The sequence below is a fragment of the Medicago truncatula genome, chromosome 7, assembly GCF_003473485.1.
Source record: "Medicago truncatula cultivar Jemalong A17 chromosome 7, MtrunA17r5.0-ANR, whole genome shotgun sequence".
In the NCBI taxonomy this organism is placed as follows: Eukaryota; Viridiplantae; Streptophyta; class Magnoliopsida; order Fabales; family Fabaceae; genus Medicago; species Medicago truncatula.
The window spans coordinates 54104854-54128416 of NC_053048.1; the positions used below are offsets into that span (position 1 = coordinate 54104854).

Genomic DNA, 23563 nt, shown 5'->3' on the forward strand with positions numbered 1-23563 from the left:
CCTGGTTAAAAGACATGTACTCAAATCTCAATTTCAAACTAGAGTACACATTAGTACCAAAGACCTAAAAATAAATAACATTGATAAAGAACGTGTTCAATTTTTTTTTGTTGTTGAGGAAAACGTGTTCAAATGTTGTAATTCTCCCATTTATCTATTTTAATAAATACTTTAATATACAAAGTAACATATAAATAAATAAAATTAAGTAAAATATCAACTAAAATAATAATAAGAATAAGAATAATAATAATAACATGTGATAATGATCGTTATCAACTCATTGTTACGATGAGTCGACTAAATAATTCATTGTTACAATGAATCGACTAAATTTACTTTTCAACAACTACCCGAGAAGCAAACAAAGCGATCAAGGAATTAATAATCATTTCAAAATTTAAAAAATTATTCTAGAACCTTAATAACTATAGGTAACCATAAAATCATGTACTATTTAGTATTTACTCTTTTTTTTTTGGTAGTGATTTAGTATTTACTCTAATCTTTATAATTAATTTCCAAAACCAAACTACATATGTCCAAATATGCATTATTTGGATTATAGGTTGTGTATTTACTTCAAAAAGTATCCACGAACAACTACAAGGGGTGGGTACTCCTCTCCTTCCAAAAGCACTTATAGAACTAGGAGAAAAAATTGGTTAGATGAGCAATTTTTCTCATGAGTTTGATTTATTTATGGAAGAAAATTTGTGGCTTGGAAAAGATCAGATGATGAAAAATAGAAATGGACAGTAGTGTTGAAATAGAGGAGGGAAAAAAAGGAACATAAGGAAAGTGAAGAAAAAGTGGGGGGAAGTATCGCTTCCAACCTTTTATTTATTTACTTTTTTTTTCCTTACAAAATTGAAACGTTGCGTTTGAAAAACAATAATGATGCAAGGTGATAGATGAGAAGATCATGAGAGGTTTTTTGACATTCAGGGTTAGTCATGAATGAAGGTTTGCTAACAGAAAAAGGTTTTCAGAGAAGAACAGATGAAGGTGGTAGAAGTAGAATTATTTGTAACTGATACCCTATTATGAATATGAAGCAATGGATTCTTACTTTCAATAATTAATGGTACTGGGTACATCAATTATATACATTTTGGAAGAAAGGAAGATCAACTTGAAACTGAATCAAATAACATAATGTAAACTAAAAGCTAACTAACATGAAATAGAAAGAGCATAAACTACTACTATCTAACTTTCATAATCAAGATGCTACATATGGCAGAGATTCATGCTTCAATTTACAGTTCATTTGAATGAAAAAACGCATTTGCGACCTAAAATTTCGTCCGCATCCAACACAAATAAAATGTACCACTTAATATCTAAGGATTGTTGATCAAGTATCTATACAGAGAAGAACGGTTGGCTGTCTCTAATTGTAATATCTATAGAATAGTGGATGGATGAGGGAACTGGGAAACAAGTGGTTTGATATCTCTACTTCTCATGAAAGTCAAAAATTGATTAGGTAGTTCCTCCAAAAGAGCTTGCACAACAGAGATTTGTCCACCTGTCAAAAACACAATAATGGGGTTCAATTAAATGAATAAAAATTGTTAGCAAAAATATAAGAGTAATAAATATTATATTTGTCCACCTGCTAACTTAATGGTACATGGATTGGTGTCAATAAAACAAAAGACACAATAGTTATAAGAATTGAAAGACTATTACACAAGTTAACTAGAGAAGCAACTAGTACTTACTTTGTATTTCTCTCATGGGGACAAACTGCACTATATCTCGTGTAGCTATTCGACCGGTAGAACTTTCTAAGCGACATCCATTATCAGCATCCAGTACCTGTAATAATTAACCTTAGTACTTGTTATTCTCTCAGATAAAAAAGCATACTTAGCAGGAGCCATGTTAAGGAAAAGAAACTTAGGCAAGGATATAAGTAAACCTCCATGCTCTTGAAATCAGTGCTTCCAACACCAACTATAAGAATTGATAAGGGAAGATCAGATGCTTTAACCACAGCATTTATGGTTTCTTGAAGATCCGTAACAACTCCATCCTACGGGAAGATCATGGACATTTGATTGGTTATTTTTAAGGATTTAATTTATATGCGCTGTTAGTGTAAACTTTTTGCATACTGTCAATCAATTTTAATCGTCGGATTATTAAAATGTTTGACTTTAATCAAAACTATTTGAAAGTCACATAGATATATGATTGACCGTGATTGTTTGACAGTGTAAAAAGTTTTACACTAAAAATGTATCAAAATTCTATTCTTAAATCATAGTACTTTGTGTCTTTCTCACCGTTATGATAAGCAATACATAGTACTTAGAGCTGTTATATGATGAAAGGGACGCTGCAGCCATTTGTGCAGCCAAATTTATAACCGGGCCAAATAAAGTGGGTCCTGATAGACTGACACTGCGTAGAGCACTACCATAAGCCTCCATTATTCCTTCAACTCCTACAACCTAAACACATAGGAAAACTATATGTTAGTTTTTTTTAAAGAATGTAACAAGTTCATGATTGATGAGCAAGAGTCCTTCCCTGAACTGTATGCATAACAAATTGTTATTATTAACTTATCGTATTAATATTAGGAGCTGCTACCAAAATTGTAAATGAGAAAACATGGTGATGCAAGTTTTTTAGGAAGATTTTTTTCTGCAAATTTTAAAACTCATGCACTCCATTTCATCACTCATAGGATCAGTAATCGTCCAATCCAACTATGGTCCATAACAGGCTCAATGACTTGTAATATAACTTATAGTAGTATATAAATATTATTATCATTAGAGTTGATGAATGAGGTAAAATTGAGTTTATTAAAGAAGGAAAATAATAATTAGCTATAGTTTTCTAAGTTCTCTAGTGAGTAATAGAGAAAGAAGTCAAAGGACCATTGTACTAAAAAAACAGAAGAGAGGTTCTCACCTCAGAGCTAGTTAGACTCCCATTCAGATTAAAACAATGAGATACGATACCTCCAGGTATCTTTCCTCCAAATCCCCAAGCAGGAAACCGCTTATCAGAATCATAGAACTGTATAACTTCTCCAACCTCCATTATAGCCTACATAAATTGTAGGGTGTTCATTAGGCAAGATAGTGATAATATCACACCAAGTTACTCAGAACCAAAAAAGAAGTTAAAAAATTGTAGGGTGTTCATTAGCGATTGATTTCATTATGTTTCACAAGTTGATGATTAAAAAAGTTGGAATCTTCCATTGACAAGTATCATATTAAGCTTACCTTTTGATATGAATTTAACCGACCAGATAAATCCATGTAATGCAAAGAATCTGGCTGTTGAGGATTTCCATTTGAAGCTGGACACATAGTGAAGCACTTAACAAACTACAGATATGAAATTAGTACTATTATTCACCTTAGTCAATAGAAAAATAGCTACTTACCAGTGAAATCTACCGCAACCATGAAGTTTAGTTCAAATCCACTAGATACGTAGTCAATAAAGCTGAATTGTTCCTTTTCACAATATTGATCCACAAAGAGTTGACCCTTCAGAACCTATAATGAAGAAATTTTATTAAGTGTGAGGTTAAGCAGAGATCAAATCCAAAATATAACACAAATTCGATTTCAGGGACCAATGAATACCTTCTCTTGTCCATTGCGTGTGGATCGCATGACAAAATTTGCGCCTTTTCTCTCTTGGTATAGCTTTTCAAGGTCTGCTACTGATTTTTGCAGTTTACTGTTGCCAACAAACATTGATGTCACTATTTTGCATCTATAAAGTATGAACTAGAAAGTGTAAAGCCTAAAGAAGTTTAGGCTAAACAAAAAGCTATATAATTTGACATTACCCTATAAGTGCATGATTTCCACTGCTATTGAAATCAAAACACTCAATAAGTAACGGATTATCCTGCATAGAGAAAGAAATTAAAAAAATGTCAGAGTAATCTATATATGAATATGATGTAACATCAGACATGTTGCAAATAAAGATGGAAAGCTTACTTTACTTCCAAACTGCTGGAAATTAAGACAAAGTGGTCTCCATTTTGGATTTAAATTGTTGTCTTTAACTTCAGTCTTGCAAATAGGAACAGAACCTCCACTCTCAACAATTCTTGATATCCTTAGAAAAGGATCCTACAAGAAAAAGCAAGATGAGTTTTAAGAATGTAATAAATAAAACGGATATGATGGAGCTTGGTATTGAATATTTACACTTTTAGATAAAATGTCTTTGTTATCCAAGTGAGAACAACGGAAGATAATCTCAACAGCACTCCTTGCAGCAACAGTCTCCTCAGCATGAATGGTAATTGCCCCTTGTTTTCTTTGACCACTAATCCCTCTTTTGTTTTGAAGCTTTACAGTTAAGCTCCGGCTTGGTTTGGTCACTATCTGTTAACCACATCACACAAAAACAATAGAGACACCAATGTCACACAAAGTCTATAATCTTAATTCTGGATGCAACAGAGTTAGCAAGCAACTATAATTATGCTGACCAGCTACATGTGTGTTTATTTCATTGAAATGTGTATTTGTAACGTTATATGTATGCATAATTTTATTACTGAATGAAATTAATGGTGATCACACTAAAGAGACTGATTCATTAGTCATTTTAACATAGAAATATTTATTTAATATACTACCATAGAAGTTTCAATAATGAGAAACTTTGAAGACTGTACATATGAGATTATATTTGGGTATTTTTTTTTTATATTTCCGCAAGAGTTTGTATGTTACATTTTCTAAAAAATGTGAAAGTTAGAAATATGGATTCTCATGTTTGTTACAAACTAAAGAAATTATTCTCAAAAATAAAACATTTACTATAACAAAATAACTATCAATTTCTAATTTCTTGAAACAGATAATTCTAAGAAATTTCATTAATCAAACATTTATTTTAAAATAATTTTCAAAACCATGGAACGAAATTTCCATAAAATTCTCTCATCAAATTTTGAATTAAAAGATTTTTAATATTAAAATAAGTTAATTCATGAAGAACTAAAGAAAATGTCTTATTGCAGAATGTGGGCCACCCAAAAGTTGACTAATATATTTGAGGTCAATAGTCCATCACCAACGAAATTTCTAGCATTAATTAAAGGTTTCTTGAAAAGAAAGAAGAAAATAAAAAATAATGGCTTAATTCTATGGGATCGGATTGAAACATGGGTGGGAAATGGTTGTCACCTAGTAAATGTGAATGGAATGGATAGTTTAGGATAATAGAAAAATACAAACAAAAGAAATACTGTAGTGGATAATATATTATACTGACCTCTGATAAAGTGCAACTCGCCTCTCCAAGGAAATCCTGATCACTCAGTTTCAGTGTCTGCATGAAGTAACATAACATTCAAACTTTCAGTTTTCAAATATATAAACTTCACAGATACCATTACAACTTTTTATTGCAAACTAAAAGACCCTAATGCTGAAGTTTTTTCTTTCAAGAATTTAGCAGGCTATAAGTAGGCCCTGTATTTTACCCCAATCTAAAACAATTTATAGTGAAATTCTGATTGAAAAAAACAGTATAGGGAGAACTCATGACTTAATTAATCATAAAATGCTTAAAATGCAGAGTTATTATATGGTTGGTTTACAAACCTTGGTGGGAACACGATGATATTTTGTGTCAATGTCATACACATGAAACCTGAAAGATAGCAAAATGAGGGGGAGAGAGTTATATATAGGTTAATCAATCAAGTCACACAGAAGCCTCATAAATCTCATTGCTATATCTATAAACAAAGCACATCATTTATGTAGGAATAGGCACATGAAAGATAGATGGAGGATAACTTACACAAGTGGTTGCACCATCTCAAAATGAAATGCAATACTAATTTTTTCTATCCATTCTGGATTCAAAGAATTTGGTATGACTTCAGTGCGTCCTAATTCTTCCAATCTTCCATCTCCTTTCTTTGCATAGACTACAACCATAGGATCACTCTGAAATTTAAAAAAAAAAAAAAACATTGGATGTAGTAGTGGTTCTAGGTAGGGGCAACGTTTAGCATGGGGAAATTGACATATTTCCCTATCTTAGGTCAATTTATCAAGGGCCATTGATTTAATGTTAATAGAGATCAATGGATAAGATTGCTCTTAAATGTTTACCTTGAACTTGGATGGATTTTAATTTTAAAAAACTGATGTACCATTTTTTGAAATTGTACAAATCACCTAGGTTTGATATATTTATAAATTTGGAACATGTTGAAAACAGTCTTGTTTTACTTTCCGTTACCAAATTATTTTTTATTTTTTTTATCAAAATCAATATTTCATTTTCTTTATTATTTAGAAAAACTCGATAAATATTAGTATTTAAATTAATATTTCCTCATTCGTTCAGCTTGAAGTCAGAATCACTAACTTCTTTAACGGTTAACTCAAACTAATAACTCTCTATTCACTTTGTTTATTATAAATTTTTATATTGATATCATTTATTTGAGTTGTTGTTTGACGTAAACATGATATATTTTAGAATTAATTTTTTAATTACTTGTGTTTTTCAGGAATATAGTTGAACTTGTTCATTTCCTTTGGCATGTGGTAGAATTTGCCATGAACTTCTTGATTTTATTTTTATATTTTTTTATTTCAAAAAAAAAGGTAAATTTAGTATTATTAATGATGACCTTAATAATTTCACAAATAATATGAATTTTGACGATGTATATTTATTATTTTTTATGAACCAAGTCATAAAAAAAAAAAAAAAGGCAATCCGGTGCACTAGAGCTCCCGCATATGTAGGGTTTGGGAAGGGGTCCCACCATTTTGTGTATTGTACGCAACTTTACTCTATTTTACACAAGAGACTGTTTCCAGGACTTGAACCCGTGACCTTTCAGTCACATGACAACAACTTTACCAGTTGCGCCAAGGTTACCCCTCTTATGAACCAAGTCATATTCATGTAAAAATAAAAATAAATAAAGTGATAATATTTATTTTTGGAAGAACGTTTTTCACTAAAATCTGAAGGGTAAATAATTGAAAGAGTAGTGTTATTTGAACAACCAATTTTGTAACAACTTATTTGACAACCAAAATTTACAAAGAAAAAGTAATATTGGCACGGAAACCATAGCAATAGAGAGATAAAGTAAAAAATAATGTGAGTATGAGAGAGAAAGTTGTCATAAAATAGATGTTCAAATATCATTTCTCTAATTGAAATCTTTTCTTTTTTGAGGAGATTAAGGAAATAAAATCTGAAGTATGAAAATGGGGCTGGAAAAGGTTAGTAGAGTGTTAAAAAAATATTGTATCTCCCTCCGATAAAGAAATAAATAAATTAATTGGGTTCAAATTATAATTTTGAGTCAGGGGTACAAATTTAAATATAAAAGAATAGGGAGTACAACTCTCATTACAAGTAAAATAAAATTGATCTAAGATGGAGAAATTTGATAACTTGCCCATGTTAAAACTCGCCCTAGGTAGGTAGATAAATAAATAAGAAACATCGCAGGGAAAAAGGTGGCAACCGTTTCAGATTATTAAATAACAGATGCATTCTTATGTATAGGAATATTACCTTTGATGCAATGTCCAGATCAAGCAAGTTACAAGCTGAAAGAGATAGCTGCAGCAAAAGATTTGAAGACCATAAGTAATTGACCAAGGTTCCAAGTTACAAGTAATTGACCAAGGTTCAATAACAAATAGTATATTTGAAGTAAATAAAACAAAAGTCAAAAAATAGGATACCAAACAAATGAAACTTCAAAACACATTCTTCATTGACAAAAGTACTTTGGTAAAACTAGAAGTAGAATGAGAATTGGAATATCAAAGACTAAACATACCATGAAGACATCTTTATGTAACAATTAATTTAATTTATCATGATTATCAAATAAATATATAAAGCAATTTATATATAGGAAATAGTTAACAATTAATCGACTGGGGTGCCTGATTTTGAATCTTAGTTGGGAAAAATCTTTAACCAAACTTTACTTATCTTCTTACCAATTACAGCTGGATTTTGATGATTCAAAAATTAATTCCATACTTGTAAAAATGATTATGACATGTTTGGATGATGTCAAATGTAATTGATTTGATCTTTAGAATTATTTTATTTTGAAGTTAGCATTTTTGTATGCAGAGACTAATCTCTCGAATAATTGTAATTGTTTAGTTATAAATATATTATTCAACCCAAATTTATCATTCTCGGTCACTTATTGTCAGACAACACAAACTCTTACGAATCGACAACCGATAATAATATAAGAAAACGACGTAATTGAGTGTAATCACAATTGTCATGTCAGCGGTGTCTGACATTGGCATGGGTTGAATAACGAACAAATCTTCAATCAGAAGTGTTGGTGCTACATAGTTTCATTCACATTCAACTTATCTTAAAGTTGTTTTTACAAAATCTAACTCATTCAAAATCAATTGTCGAGGACAAAAGAATCAAAAACACACAATATTTAGTCCAAAATTTAAAATATTGGTGTAAACATTTGCAAAACAATCTGTATCAGCAGTAACAGTGATAACGATGATGATGAATTAGAAATGGTTGGTACCTCAACATGCGTGAACAATGGTTGAAAACCTTGAGCGGTGTAGAAGAAATCGACGGCGTCATTGTTATTGTTAGTGGTTCCAGTTTGAGCATTAACACCTCCGACAGCTTGTTTGGCTCCTTTCAAGTCAGAAAAACACGACCCCATTATAAACCCTAATTCGATCGATTTTCAATCACAATCAAACAGTACTTGGATGCTTTTAACTTGTGATTAATTTCTTATCATTTATAATAATGCTTTCACGAACAAACTACGAAACCGCCGTTACTGAACAAAAAAGCTGCTGTAAACAGCGAAAGAAATTGTTTCGTGTGTTTACTTCGCGATAAATACCTTTTTTTTTTTCGTTTAATAAACAAACCAATACTGGTACAAAATAAATAACAAACGAATATCGTGATGATTTAATTTAATTTCTGGAATGTGTTGTATCTATCTGGCTGCAATTTAAACTCATACAGAACGCGTGCGTCCCTTGATCTTATCCAATTTTACTCCATCAATTCAATGCAAAGAATTGGTAGTCACTCGGAAAATGCTTATTAATTCATAATATTAACTATTTGACCAATTCGAGATATCAAACAAATTTATATTCATTATTGCTTTCCATTATCAGTGGGTGGAAGGACTGTGTGTATAAGACTTTGTTGGAGGGTCAATATCTTCTCCATTTATAAATTTCTCCATTTGTTCTATTTAGAGAGATAGAGACACATAAAAAGTAAAAAAAAATAAAAAATTAATGATGGTGGGACCCGCTTAGTGATAGGACCCATCACTTGTTTTTTTGTGTCTATCTCTCTCCAAATTGCAACAAATGAAAAAATTTATAAATGGAGAGGATCTTGACCCTTTGTTGCAGAAGAAAGCTCTCTCTAAAGGTGTGAAAACAATAAGGGCCATACCAACTAATGGTCCGCCCGTCCTACAATAGATGACCTATTTAAAAATGTGTACTATTGATCTAACATACTATGACCTATAAGATTGTATTTTTCTACTAATATACAAAGATAAATAATATTATATAATATGTCGTTGGATTTGTTTCGATGAATATTTTTAAAATATCAAATTTTTATAATTTTTTCTAATAGATTAGTAAAGTTATTTAAGATCAAAATTATGCATTGCATTGATATGTGTGACAAAATCGACTGTTTCATTTAATATGGAACGGAGGCCATAAGTTTTAAGTAAAAATGACACTTTTTACATTTTTGACTTTTGAGTAATCGATTACACTTTTACACTTTTGAAAAACCGATTACACAAGTTACTAGTTACTCCCTCCGTCCCTAAATGAATGACCTAGTTGACTCTGACACACATACCAATGCATATGTTTTATCTTTGATATCTTAAATTCTCTACTAAAAAAAATTATAAAAATTTAATATTTTAAAAATACTCATCGAGACGAATCCAACAACATCTTACATGATATTATTTATCTTTGTGGATTAGTAGAAAAGTATGGTCAAAGTATATCAAGTCAATAATGCATATTGTCAACTAGGTCATTTATTAAGGGACGGAGGGAGTAGCATTTTTCAAACAATAATATAAATAAAATATATGATTTTTAGGGTTGAGTTTTTCATTCTCCTTTAAATAATAAAGTTATAACCTTAAATAAACTTGCTTTTAATAATGTTATATTGTTATATTATTGAAAAATAATAAGTTTTTTCATATTTAATATATTATTAATAAAAAATAAACATTGTTTAACATATATATATATATATATATATATATATATATATAATTTTAATCAAAATTAAAATTTCATAAAAAATATAGAATAAAAAAAAACACAAAAGAAAAGTTGTATCCAACTGATTTCTTCCTTTTTTGGTACAAGTATCTTTCCTAAAAAAAAAAACTATTGATTTATTAATTTTTATATAAAAAGTATCACATAGATTTTTTTTGAGGGAAAGATGCTTATAGCATTTCATTGATCATAATAGTCTCAATACAATTGGGTATATCATAATAGACAGCGGGACTAGCTAAAGACGTGGCCTCTCGTGCAAGAGCATGAGCCACCGCGTTAGCTTGTCGCCTAACAAACTCCACCCTAGAGTTGGAAAATAAAAGTATCACATAGATATCTATGTGTGCAGTGCATAATTGTATAAAGGCTTAAATAGGTCTTTCGTCCCTTCAAATATATGTCATTTGAATTTTCATCTCTGAAGTTACTAATCCTTTCAATCTGCCATTGTAAATATTAATCATTTGATTTTTGGTCTTAATTAGGTTTTTTTGCTGAGGTGGGTTGTCATTAGCGACGTGGTGTCAATGTGGTAAATGATGATTGAGCGAGTTGGTTGGTTTAAATAAGTCTTTCGTCCCTGCAAATATAGTTCATTTGAATTTTCGTCCCTGAAGTTATTAATCAGATGTAATTAGAATCATTTTTCAAATGATTAATATTTGTAGTGGCAGATTGAAAGGATTAGTAACTGACGAAAATTCAAATGGTCTATATTTTCATGGACGAAATATTTATTTAAATCTTGTATAAAATAAAATAAGAAAAAGTAGTTTGTCAGACATGAGAAATAACGTCTGAAATTGAATTGAAAGGGTTTGGTTGGTGTTGGACACGTTTTATGACTGAGTTTTGGTCATCTTTTTTTTTGTCATCTCAAAATGCCCAATTTTATTTCTTATTTAAATATATTTTTGGAGATTGAATTCAGTAAGCAAATGGCTATATCTTTCACACAAAAAAAAAGGTTGTTCGTCTGTAATAGACTTGATAAAATTACACATTGATTCATCGCGATTTGGGAAAAATTATAAAGGTCGTGTTTGTATTCACGGTGATGTGATGTCAAACCTCTGCCTACCGCTACAAGTGTTGCTTTGAAATTTTAAAAGTACAAGTGCATTGGAATGCAAGAAATCTTGAGCTACCACAAAACCAAACATATGAGAAGTGTGGCTTTTCTATGATATCAAACACACACTAAAGACAAATTATTCAAATTCCTACTAAATAATCATCGATCAATTTTTAATTATGTCTCGACCGAACTCTAAATTATTTCACTTGTTCCTATTAAAATTTCTCACATTCCTAATCCTATTTCACTTGAAACGTATAACATGGAGTTTTTCAGGTTTAGAGACACGCCAAAAAGAAATTATTAGTTCTATTGTGTTTGTTTTGAAGCTTTGATGAACATAATATTCAAGTTGGAATTCATCTTAGTTTAATTAGTAATTTTGTGGAAAAATACCATGCTAACCAAGTTGTATGAACCATTTTTAGATTGGTACAAAGTAGAATATTAATAATTTGACTACTAAATTTTAGTCATGAATAAATTATTATCATATATTTTATTGGGAAATGTTCACCGGAACACCGGTTAAGGATATGAAAAAAGAAATTATATAGTAGTTAATGTATTGAAATTGTGTAATTAATTGATAATAAAGTTAAAAACAGTTTCCTTTTATGGTAATAATTCCCTTTTATGATATGTTTAACCAATGCTCCGGGGCACCGGTTAGTAGAACCCTATTTTATTTCAATTCTCTTTTGGGTCAACTGCCTTATGCTTAAATAAACACGATCTTAATTTGACTATAGTAGAGCATCAAATGTGTATCATCAGAGCTAGGTGAGTTATTTTTTTGAAAGAGGTGAGTTATTTGTTTCTTGACAGGACCCAATCAAAATTTAGGGTCCAGTTAGAGAAATGTACGACCATTCCAAGATCACCTGTAGTAAATATGACTCTGGATCACCTATTACCACCATGATGCATTTGCAGCAGAACTTGCGTGGAGGAGAGGAGAGAGAGAATTTTGAGAAAAAATGGTAAAAAGGTATGGATGTGAGAGGGAGAAATCAAGAAAGGGGTGATAGGACAACAAATTTTTGGATTATTGTAATTTAAATTCCGATCAACAATGGTTTCATTAATGAATCATTGAACTCAGATTTTCCTTCACTCTTTGGTGGAAGTCAATTGTTTGGTTTGAGAGAACAACAATTTAAAGGTCCATTGAAATTTTCACCATCCATTAAAAATGAAAGAGAAAATAACTTATAAAAAAAATGAATTTTTTAATAATTCAAATAAAAAAACATGAATTTGTTTTTGAAAGAATCATTTTTCCAACAAAGTCATTTGCAATAGCAGAAAATCCTGATTCAATAATATATATTATTCAATCCAAAATAGGAAACTTGAAGTCCCGCAAAGACGCAACTTTCGCTAATATGTAGGATGAGTGGATGGTGTCTTAGCTCAATGTAAAGACATTCAAGCTCAAATATCACTTATAAAAGTGTTTATGTTAACACTAACAGTCTCGAATCCGAGACTTACAAATACAAGACTTGTCCTTTCGCGCCTACATAGATACTTGAGAACCACTTTTACGGTGTTAATCTCCTTTCTTTCCGATAAGCCAATGTTAATCTCTTTGAAATAGCTTAGTAGTTTAAAGTAGAAGTAAAAGATGAACTTAAAGAGAAACTCAGATTACTTTACATGCAGAATAGATAGATTATGGAATTGACTAGACTTTTTTAATATAAATAAAAATTGACCAGACTTTAAGGTCTTTTAGTTTTATCAAAGATCGATGTTGTGCCTGTGGTCATTATTAGTTATCAGTCTAATGTCAATGATTTTGTAATCAATTTTAGAAATAGATTAGTCTAATAGTTCTTCCCTAATATGTTAAGACTTGTTTTGCAAAATGGAAATTTCAGTATTGTTTGCTCCCGAAATTGAAATGTTTTTGGTTAGTGTTCAACACGTCCTATGACTAACTTTTGGTCATCCCAAATCCCAATGCCCAACTCTAGTTCATTTTACTTTTTACTCCGATATACTCCCTTTGTCCCGTCATAGATGAATTTCTTCAGCCGCTAGGCTATTTGACCACATTTAAAGTGAATTTCTTTAGTTGTTAGGTTACTTGACAAAAAAAAATTGTCAAATAACATTTTTAGTCCTTTAAGCTACATGATTATAACAAGTTAGTCCTTTAAGTTTTTTTTTTTGTTACAAATTGGTCCTTTAAGTCAAAATATTTGCACCATTATCCTAATTTCAACAAACTTAATCAAAAAGTGTTTATGTGGATGTTTAATGTTTAAGTTGGTTTGTCAAAATTCATTGATGTCAAATCTAGAGTTCATAGGTGTGTTATTCGGTATTGATTAAAAAAAAAGACCTATTACTTTTTTTTTTTAGGGAAAATTGACCGATTACTTGATTTATAATATTGTTGATCAAATATTTATATGTAAAACTAGGCCTGAAATTCAAAAACAAGAAGAAGAAAATGTGCATAAGTATCCATGTTTGATGTAATAAACATTTTTGAACCTACCATCTTAATGTTAAATGATTTACAAACACTTTTTAACGAAGTTGGCTGAAAAAATGGATGACAGTATAAATATTCTATGACTTAAAAATGTGTAACAAAAAATAACTTAAATGACCAATTGATAACAAGTTTGGTTCAACTTTTGATAGAATTGATTCTGATAAAATTGATTATGACATAATTGATTTTGAGAGAATTGATTTATGTTTGGATACAATAATGCAAAATTGATTAAATAGAGTGGAGGTTGTTTGGATAGTTTTGATCAAAATTGCTTTTGAATGTATAATTACTAAAATGGACATAGTTGAATGTATATGTAGACTAATACTAAATACAAATATATTATTTAATTTAAATAATAGAGTTGGTTGCTAAAAATGATAAAATATAGCGTAGAAGAAAAAATACAGTAAATCTGGACGGAAAAATCGTAAAGAAAAATCCAAAATTTGGTAACTCATGACCATAAATATTTTATGAGGTTAATTTGGTTCCATAAATTTTTTGATTAAATTTGGTTCATCAAATTAAATACAAACAAAAAAAAAATAGAGAATTGATAAAGGACAATAAAGAAAAATAATGAGTTGTAATAATTAAAATATAAATTTCAATGGAGAATTAATTCTAGTAAACTCAAAAGTTAGGAATTGTAACTTCAACCAAAATTGCTTTTAGAGATTAGAATTGATTTTGAGAAGCTAAATCAAACATGTTGAAATTGCTAATTTTCACTTTTGAAGCTACCAAAATTGCTTTTGAAGGATGTAGAAGCTGAAACAAACAAGCTCAAAAAAGATTAAAGGATTGATCTGTTATAAACATAATATAACTTAAAGACTGCGGGAGGTATTTGATCTAAATAAATTAATAATTCTCGCATCCAAACAAAAGAAATATCTTTAGAACTTGTTAATCCAATAGTGAATAAAGAAATTGTACATGACTTGACAAAAAAAAATTGTACTTGTACATTATGAAATATTATTTTATTTTATTTGTGCGCTACAAAATTAGCTTAATTTTTAACACACGTAATATCAAAGTGAGCGTGACTTCATAATATTCAAAAACTTGCCCCATTCTATTTCACTTGAAAGGTGGAGCATGCTTTGAGTTTTCCAAATTTAGAGACAAGTTAAGCTTGGGATAATCTCACATTTTATTGATAACTCATTCCTTTTAATTATAGGAAAATGCAAAAGAGTGTCTTTTTTTTTTTTTTTAGATAGACGAAATGGTAAAGCCATTATAAACTCACACACATAAGTGGAGGTAACAGGGTTCGAACCCCGATCATGGCATCCGGCCTAACAATTTCGACATTTTTGTCAGTTGAGCTAGGACTTATGGATACAAAAGAGTGTCTTTAAGACATTGATTAAGAGAACAAAAATAAAAATATTATGTAGGAAAATGGTAAAAAATGATGAATACTTTTTAAATTTTAAAAGTATTGTTTTCAATATAAAACTACAACTTTTAATTTCCTTAACTTGTTAGCATAACCCTTAATTATATTATGTTTGTCATAGAGCTTTGATCAACAAAATATTCAAATTGAAATTCATCTTAATATTAAACTCTTATTTATTTATTTATTTATTAATCAATGGTTTATAATACTCACTTTATACTTTAAAGTAAGTGAGTTGTTCATTTAGAAAAGCACTAGCACAAGGAGAAAAGATTTCAAACAATGGAGCATGGACGGTCATCACTTACAAGCACTGTGGTGTTGTTGGACCCAAGAATCAAACGTGCATTACCTATGTTTCAAGAAAATTGTTCTTCTCCCTCTTATTTTTGCTCATTTCCGTGCCCACGTGAGTTAACTCACGCTGAAAAAATATCCTACGTGAGTTAACTCACGTTGAAAATAGTTGAACATGGGTTAATTCACGTTGTACATTTTTAGGGGAATGAGCAATTCTAAATGGGTGAAGAGCAACTCTCTTGTTCCAATCTTCCCTGGATATTGAAAGAAATTTTACCCAGCACTGACATTTTCAAAAAACCTAACAAGATTTTAAAATACACATATAGAATAATGGTATTTTTGTTCAAAAATGCACATCCGACGGCACAAAAAAAATTGTTTATTGAGATTGTATTTTCCAATTGATTTTGGGTGGAAAAAGTTCCTCCCTTTTATAATAATAGACCGTAGCCTATCCATGTAACAGCGTGCCCAGTACCATTGTGACCCTCAAACATGTTAGTCCTACTAGAAGACGCATACTGTCAATCAACGATTCAATAATACAATTAGAAATATATCAAGTATGGAAACAAATTGCCATGAAAGACTCCCTCTCTCTTGAGAGTTGCAAGTTACTCAGTAAAATTGTTAAGGATAAATCTGAACATCAATATAAGTGTTAAATGCCAACACAAGATCTGGCATCGGAGCCAAATCAAGACACAGCAGCTTTAACAATAACAACTGACCATATGGAAATCTTTTCAACACATTTCCGCTACATTTTTCATACTTCAGAAAATAGCTGGTTAAATTGTACCATAAAACATAAGTTTACAGCTAACTAACTGAGACAGAGAATAAAAAAGGCTATACTTCAACTTAAGTGTGTGAAAAACCAGGAATTGAAGAAGGATCGGCCACCCAACACCCTCTGAGTTGAACATCGTCTTCCCCATTGTGCTTAAATACAGGAATCTGATGTGAAAATCTGCCAACGTCTTCTCTTAAGATTTCAATTATACTGGTCTTAGATCGCCGAATAATGGGAGGCTTGAAAATGGGCTGAGATCTGCTATGACGCACCAGAACAACAACTTGTATACTCTTGTCACTGTCTGCTAATACTTCTACTATATGACACTCACTTCTGCCTCTTCCCTGGTTTGAAGAAATGAGTTCGTAGTTCTGTTCCTTGTATAGAGCCCAAATCTCACCTTTTTTAGGGTATATTTCATATATTCTATTTCCCGTGGGCTCAACTTTTACTTGATGAGAGAATGTAGAGGGAGAGAGAATTAGGAGTTTGGCTTTTTTAGTTTTGAAGGAACCACAGGATATTGTTTGCTTCAAACCTTTTGGTGACGAACAGGGTTCAAGTTCAGATACGTGCAGCCGAAAATTAGTGGAGGATTCAATCTTCTTGATTTGAACATAAACATCAGGAAAATTATCCCTATCACCATATATTGCCCATATCTGACCACACTGAAACATCTCCCTGGGTTTTTCCTTATTGAAGTCATAATATGCTCCCACAACTCTCAAATCTTTTTTCAAATGTGCGATAGCACTTCCTGCCAACTGAGAAAACACGGTTTCCTTAATATTATTGTTAGGGTTGGAATGATTATCAGTCAAGTTGTCAGTTGCACAATCGCCGGCACCTCCTACATCATTTTTCTTGCTTAAATCTCTAGGTGACCTTCGAACTGTCAATACATCTCCATGATAATTTCTCTTCCTGGGTTTCTTTGATGTTTCGAAATTTTCATTGGTCTGGCATGCAGCAGCTTCACTTCCCTCCGGTTGACTGCAGTCCCTGTGGCTACTGTTTTTGTCATCCTCTCTAGCCATATAGTGACTAGTGCTTGCTTGACCATTGCCCATACTTTTTGTGTTTGACCTTGGTGAAACTCTTCTACTGATTTGTGGAACTCTTTCAGTACCATTACTCTCTCGTAACTTTGCTTTGTGAACGCTCTCATTCAACTTTTCATGTTCAACTTTACACTTGGAAGGTTCCTGGAAAGAACTTCTTACATTGTTTAACTTCTCATTGTCCTTCATATCCCCATGATCACCAACTTGAAAAACGCTCATAGGTAGGCCAGCAGGATCAAGTTCATACGATCCACTTGGAACGCCTTCCCTTTCTTTACCAGTCATCACAAATGAAGGAACCCGATGTGAAAACCTGTACAACTCAGTAGGTGGAATACAACATAAGCTAATTCCATTCTGCACAGTTTGCTGAAAGAGACTTACAAACCCTTTCACTTTGCTTAGATAACTAACTTTAACACCATCACTCTCATCAAAATCAGATAGGACTTCCACAAATTCAAATTGATATTCTGAATTCTTTTCTGGTTCGGAACTCCATCCTATATCCCAATGTCTGAAAATTGCCCAAGTTTCACCCTTCATGGGATATACTAGATAAGAACCCCTACCACTCCCTTTTATGCAATGCACCTCGTGAGAAAACATAACAATATCTCTACTTATCTGAGAATGACCGAGTCTGTACTTACCGCACGCAACAGGCAAACCTGCATCATGCCAATCAATTTCGTCTTTGCGAACTGGATTTGGTTCCAACCAAGTATATTCCAGCCCGAAAGGGGAGTGCACCTTCTTGATGCGAGCATAGAATCTTGGCATACAATCAGTATTATCATAAACAGCCCAGTATTGACCAACAGCAAAACAATCTTTTTTCCTAACCTTCTCAAAATCACTGAATTCTGGATCAGGACAGCAAATAATATCAGGATTGGATGTCTCCTTTCTTTGTGGATTCAGTTGCTCAGTTTTCATTTTATTCCTTGAAACTGTTTTTTCAGGTTGGGCATTTTCTTTATTTCTCATCTCTCCATTCTGAGCAGCCACATCAGCAGTGAAACTAGTTGGACTTGTGTTATTATTGAACAACCCACCATTTGCAGGCACTTTTCTTTTATCCACTTTAGTGGTCTTATCTTGCCGTTGCCTTTTGGAAGCATTCTTAAACTCACCATCTCCAGCAGTTTCTGTGAACGAAGCTTGCTGCTTTATCTTGGAAGATCTCCTAGAATGGACTCCAGAATCAAGTCCAGAAGGATCAACACCACTTTTTTGAACATCACTGTCTTTCATGCCATTGCTATTTCCATCCATGTTATCGTATCTTGAATCTGCTGATGCTGACTGCCTTGCTCTCTTACTTCCAATCTTTGTTGGGGTTTGTGATTGCTTGGCTTTGGATGTAGTACCATTGGAAGTTCCAGCACCAGCCTTCGTCACTCCTGCAGCTCCATTGCTATCTTTACTGTTTCGAACTTTTGAAGAGGCATCACCTCCAGCACTACATTTTGCCATAGGTACAGGACAAGACGGCACAAATTTGTCTGCCGGTCCTTTACCATAAGGTTTTCCACCATTACTTTTCGATGCTTCTTTTGGTGGCACATGGTTTGGAGGATCTTTATGACTGTTAAATGATGATGATGTATGTCCTGATGGTGCCCCCCAGAACCCAATATCATAAGCTTTAAAAAGTTTTGAACATTGTTGACAATGCAAGGTAGAATTTTCAACGGTTCTGTAGTACTCATACTTAGTATCACAATGTTGGCATAATGTCCAAAATGTTTGCGATGAATTCTGAGTGTGGGAGTGTGAATAAAAACTAGTATTGTAATTATTCCTATCTGCCTGATAGGGTGGACCCTGCGGTGCTGTAATTCCAACAAGACGGCTAATCTTCGCGTTATATAAAGAACGCTTTGTTTGGTCACTCAATACTCTGTTAGCATCCACGATCAACTTGAAAGCAGCCTCTGCCCCAGCAGATTTATTTTTATCAGGATGAAGTAGCAGTGCAAGCTTTTTATACTGCTTCTTTATTGTTGCTTCATCAGTAAATTTATCAGTCAGAAGAATTCCATACCAGTCCATATCAGACATAGAGAGTTTGTTCTGTGCAGCACAGTGAACCTCACAGGCAGTAAGGATCTGCGTAATGTTCTGTATCTCAGGAAACAGTCTTTGAGCTTTCTTAGCAAACTTCAGCGCCCCTACAAAGTCACCACTTTTCATTCTATCTTCAGCAATTTGTTTCGCCTTCAGAGCATCATCCTTGTTGCACTCCATTGGTGAAGATGAAATCAAAACTCAATTAGTGTTGTTCCCTCAGTCATACAACACACAGACAGGAAACTTCTGCCTTTTCACAAATTTGACACCCACACACAGTGCAACATTTCACCTGATTGACACAAGCCAAACCCCCCAATGAATCATTAAACAAATATGTCATGAATAACTTGGATAAACAAAACTTTGAGTGTTTCTAGCATTAATTTTAGCAGAAACAGGGATCTCAAAAGTAAGCCTGTAACAAGATTTATTCCATGTCCTTTTCAAAAAAAGATTTATTCCATGTTTGCGTCGATGTATTCTCAACCATAGTCCTATTAAAATACCAACAGCTGTGATTTTATGTAAAAACCATGTTGTTTGGATATTTTACTCTAAAATCAATTTTGGTCAGATCATCCCATGCTTTTACATTTAGATTCAATATTTTCAACTAAAATCATTTTCTATAAATAAAGGTATTGGAAACATAAATTGCATTTGTTCAAACTCGCTAAAATCAATTTAACGAAATCAAGATCTATAATGCTAAACCTTTAAATATTTACCCAGACATACCATAAGTATGAAATTCTCGAATCAACGCAAAAACTATTTTTTCACTTTTAGGCTCTGTTTGGTTATACAACTAAACTAGCTTAGTAGATTAGCTTATTCGATCCAATGAGAAGTATTTCATAAACAAGCTTCTCTTGCTAGCTTAATTTTATTTTTTTTACCCTATTTAAAAAATAATAAAACAACCGCCCCACCCCCCCCCCCCCCCCCCACATTGTTTTTTTAGGAAAAGCAACAACGCTTTTTTTTACTTGCTCATTATTTCTACCGACAGAATTTTTTAATGGAAGCATCTTGCCTTTTCTATTGTTTTTTAGTTGCAATTTATAGCATATTTGATTTTAGAAAAAACTTATAATTATGAAATTAAACAAGTTTACTTAAACGAAAAAAAAATTCAACTGTATTTATTTTCATATAGCTTCCAATTTTTACCCTATAAAAATTATTCATATAGCACATGTATTGTTTTAAAGACGGAAAATAATTTGAAATAAACATAATAAGTAAGAAAGTGTTTATAAATATAATTTATAAAATTTAAACAAACAAGTACTTTCAGTTCACTTCAACAACTGAGGTTACGAAGCCCTTTAATTTCATTGAATTAGCTTGCTTAAAGGGGTTGATTTTTGAATTGCAAAAGTATATTAGAACAACCAAGAAGTCACAAAGAGTACAAGAAGTACTCAATGTTATAAAACAAAGGAAAAGTACAAAAAAGATACAAATGTTACAAAAACTTATGGCTTAATATTAGTAAACAGACCCTTAGTCTAAAGTACAAATGTGACAACAGCTTAACCAAGCATGCAATGCAATAAAATGGGAGACAAAGTCAGGACCCGTTTGGAATCAAAAAGAATTTTTCTTTTATCTTATTCATTTTCAATTACAAGTATATCACCTTGCATTCAAAAAATTGTAAAGCAAATAGCGAGCAAAAAAATTGATTTCATTGTATCAGTTACAACAAATCTTTGAAAAGAGAAAACAAAATTAAAAATTAAAAATTCCCTCAAACCAAAATAAAAAATCACACACAAAAGTAGATCCGAACATGCAATAAATATAACACAAAAAATTGAAAAATTGAAAGAATTACATGAAAACCCAATGACCTAAAATCAAAATATAAACCCTAATTCAGTTTAAGAACTAATGACGATAATAATTAAAATGATAATAATAAATCGTAATTCAGCAACAACACAGCATAATCTAAACCCTAATTTCAAAATTCAAAAACAAAATCGACAAAAAGAAAAGTACGAAAAGAGAAACCCTAAATGAAGATCTAAAAAAGGAAGAAGTAGAGAAATTTATGGAACTTACTTGCGAGGGTCCTTCTTCCTCCTTCTCTGCGTAGATTTCGCCACTTGAGTTTTTTCTTCTTTAATTTACTCTTTTTTATTTCTTTGTATTTTTTGTCCCAAAAGCATATATGTATTTATATTTTTTGTAGGCATATATATGTGTTTATATTTTTAATTATTTAATGTGCTAAAGACAAACAAAAAGCCAATAAGCGGGAATTGGAAAAATATGGATTTGATTCAAAGGAACAAACGCTTTGAAAATTGAAATTTCCCCATATCTCAATGTTGAGAAAATTCTACATAAAAGCTTTTTTTTTTTTATTTTGAAAATGAATATTTTAAAAGGGTTTTTTTATCGTGTGCATGTGCAAATTTGTACATGTTTGTATTTTTCATATAAATTTTGCTTTTTAATTTTATTTTTTTACTTCCTTGAGACCTTGACACAAGTTAGTGTGATTCAAATAATTTGTCAGTTAATTTACTTTTGAAGTATTAAATAATTTTGTTTTTTTAAATGTATTAATTCGTGTAACTTTCTAATTTTTTAGGTATACATGAACATCTATATGTATTTCAGTCATCTCATGTCATCAATTCAAATCTCATTGCAGCGGAAAACATTAATTAAACAACGTAATGGCACAACTGCCTCAACATAAACAACTTATTAAAATTTCATTCTAGGTAGTTCCTCAACATAATTCATAATAATACGTAACAAATGGAAAACAACACAAATATCCCCATCATGTTACGTATCAGAGCGACCCTAAGACGACACGTGAGTGACTCACTCATTTAACAGCTAACCTTAATTATCTGCAAGTTACCCAATTGTAAAGGCAACATTTCCAAGCAGAAGGGGTGAGATTTCACATTCAATAATAATAAGCATATAATTCATCAATTGCATTTAGCAACTTAACCATCATCAATTAATAATAATAATTCTTCATATAGTACTTCATTAAATCATCAATCAACTTCTGATCATCATTAACATCATATTCATCACATCATATACATTCATACAATAATTCATCAATGATAAACAACATCATATAACAACATAATCATCACATCATAGACATCATCATATAACAACATAAACAACAACGATTAATAAATATTAATATTTCACATAGTTCTTCGTTAACAACTCATTGATAAATGACAACTTAACGACAACGACAATGCGACATCAGCGACTTCGACTTGACAATGCAACTACAACTTCTTAATCATGCATGTGGTACCAACCAGGGCATTAAGTCCTCAACATAAGAGCAAAAGCTCACAGAGCATCAAGCCCTCAACGTAAGAGCAAAAGCTCGCATGGCATCAAGCCCTCAACTTTAATGAGTATGCATGGACTCAACAACCAACAACTTAAACAACTTGTAACTTAGACAACTTCAAACTTAGACAACAACTTACACCTTAGTGACTTTGGCAATAACTTGCAACTTAATGACAATAATGATTTAACAACAGCAGAAACAACAACATAAACATCTTGCAACATAGCAACATCGATAACAACAACTTGAATGATATAAACAATAATAATTTTATATCATACATTTTTCAACACATTATATAAATATCTCAAACTAACCAACAATCATTAATCATTTGATTTAGACTCTCTGTAAGTCTATAACTTATTAACAACTTTCATTCATATCCCAAGATCAACTCACAACATAGGTTAAATACTCTTAAACACCTTAATTGAAATCATAGTACTACTAGTTTTGAGGTTTGGAATTATCCCATAAGTTTTGGATTAACTTGGAAATGGTTATGCTGAATTTTCATAAGATTTCACTAAGACCTCCTTGGAGTATTTTCATCATATCTCAAGAACCAAAAATCATTTTC

At 31.5% G+C, this 23563-nt stretch overlaps 2 protein-coding genes across 2 annotated transcripts; both read right to left on the minus strand.

The window, feature by feature from the left end:
* Nucleotides 1-1130: 1130 nt before the first annotated feature.
* Nucleotides 1131-9052, minus strand: LOC11434191 (protein BONZAI 3). Its single transcript, XM_003626302.4, has 16 exons — nt 8573-9052; nt 7564-7611; nt 5815-5963; nt 5613-5661; nt 5281-5337; nt 4203-4382; nt 3990-4124; nt 3833-3894; nt 3624-3720; nt 3419-3533; nt 3255-3331; nt 2935-3072; nt 2298-2465; nt 1931-2044; nt 1731-1827; nt 1131-1534 (listed from the first exon to the last, which is right to left on the minus strand). The coding sequence occupies exons 1-16, from the start codon at nt 8717-8719 to the stop codon at nt 1410-1412; spliced, it is 1758 nt and encodes a 585-aa protein (XP_003626350.1). The 5' UTR covers nt 8720-9052; the 3' UTR covers nt 1131-1409.
* A 7198-nt stretch (nt 9053-16250) lies between these two features.
* Nucleotides 16251-21837, minus strand: LOC11432260 (uncharacterized). Its single transcript, XM_003626304.4, has 2 exons — nt 21693-21837; nt 16251-19908 (listed from the first exon to the last, which is right to left on the minus strand). The coding sequence occupies exon 2, from the start codon at nt 19791-19793 to the stop codon at nt 16539-16541; it is 3255 nt and encodes a 1084-aa protein (XP_003626352.1). The 5' UTR covers nt 19794-19908; nt 21693-21837; the 3' UTR covers nt 16251-16538.
* Between the last annotated feature and the right edge of the window lie 1726 nt (nt 21838-23563).

Bases quoted from the DNA above. Each gene is read 5' to 3' on its own strand.
- LOC11434191 (XM_003626302.4), bottom strand. From the start codon at position 8,719: ATGGGGTCGTGTTTTTCTGACTTGAAAGGAGCCAAACAAGCTGTCGGA. The intron at 3,721-3,832 runs GTAATGTCAAAT...TGTTGGCAACAG, and splicing joins GGAAATCATGCACTTATAGG to TAAACTGCAAAAATCAGTAG. The intron at 3,073-3,254 runs GTAAGCTTAATA...CAATTTATGTAG, and splicing joins GGTTAAATTCATATCAAAAG to GCTATAATGGAGGTTGGAGA.
- LOC11432260 (XM_003626304.4), bottom strand. From the start codon at position 19,793: ATGGAGTGCAACAAGGATGATGCTCTGAAGGCGAAACAAATTGCTGAA.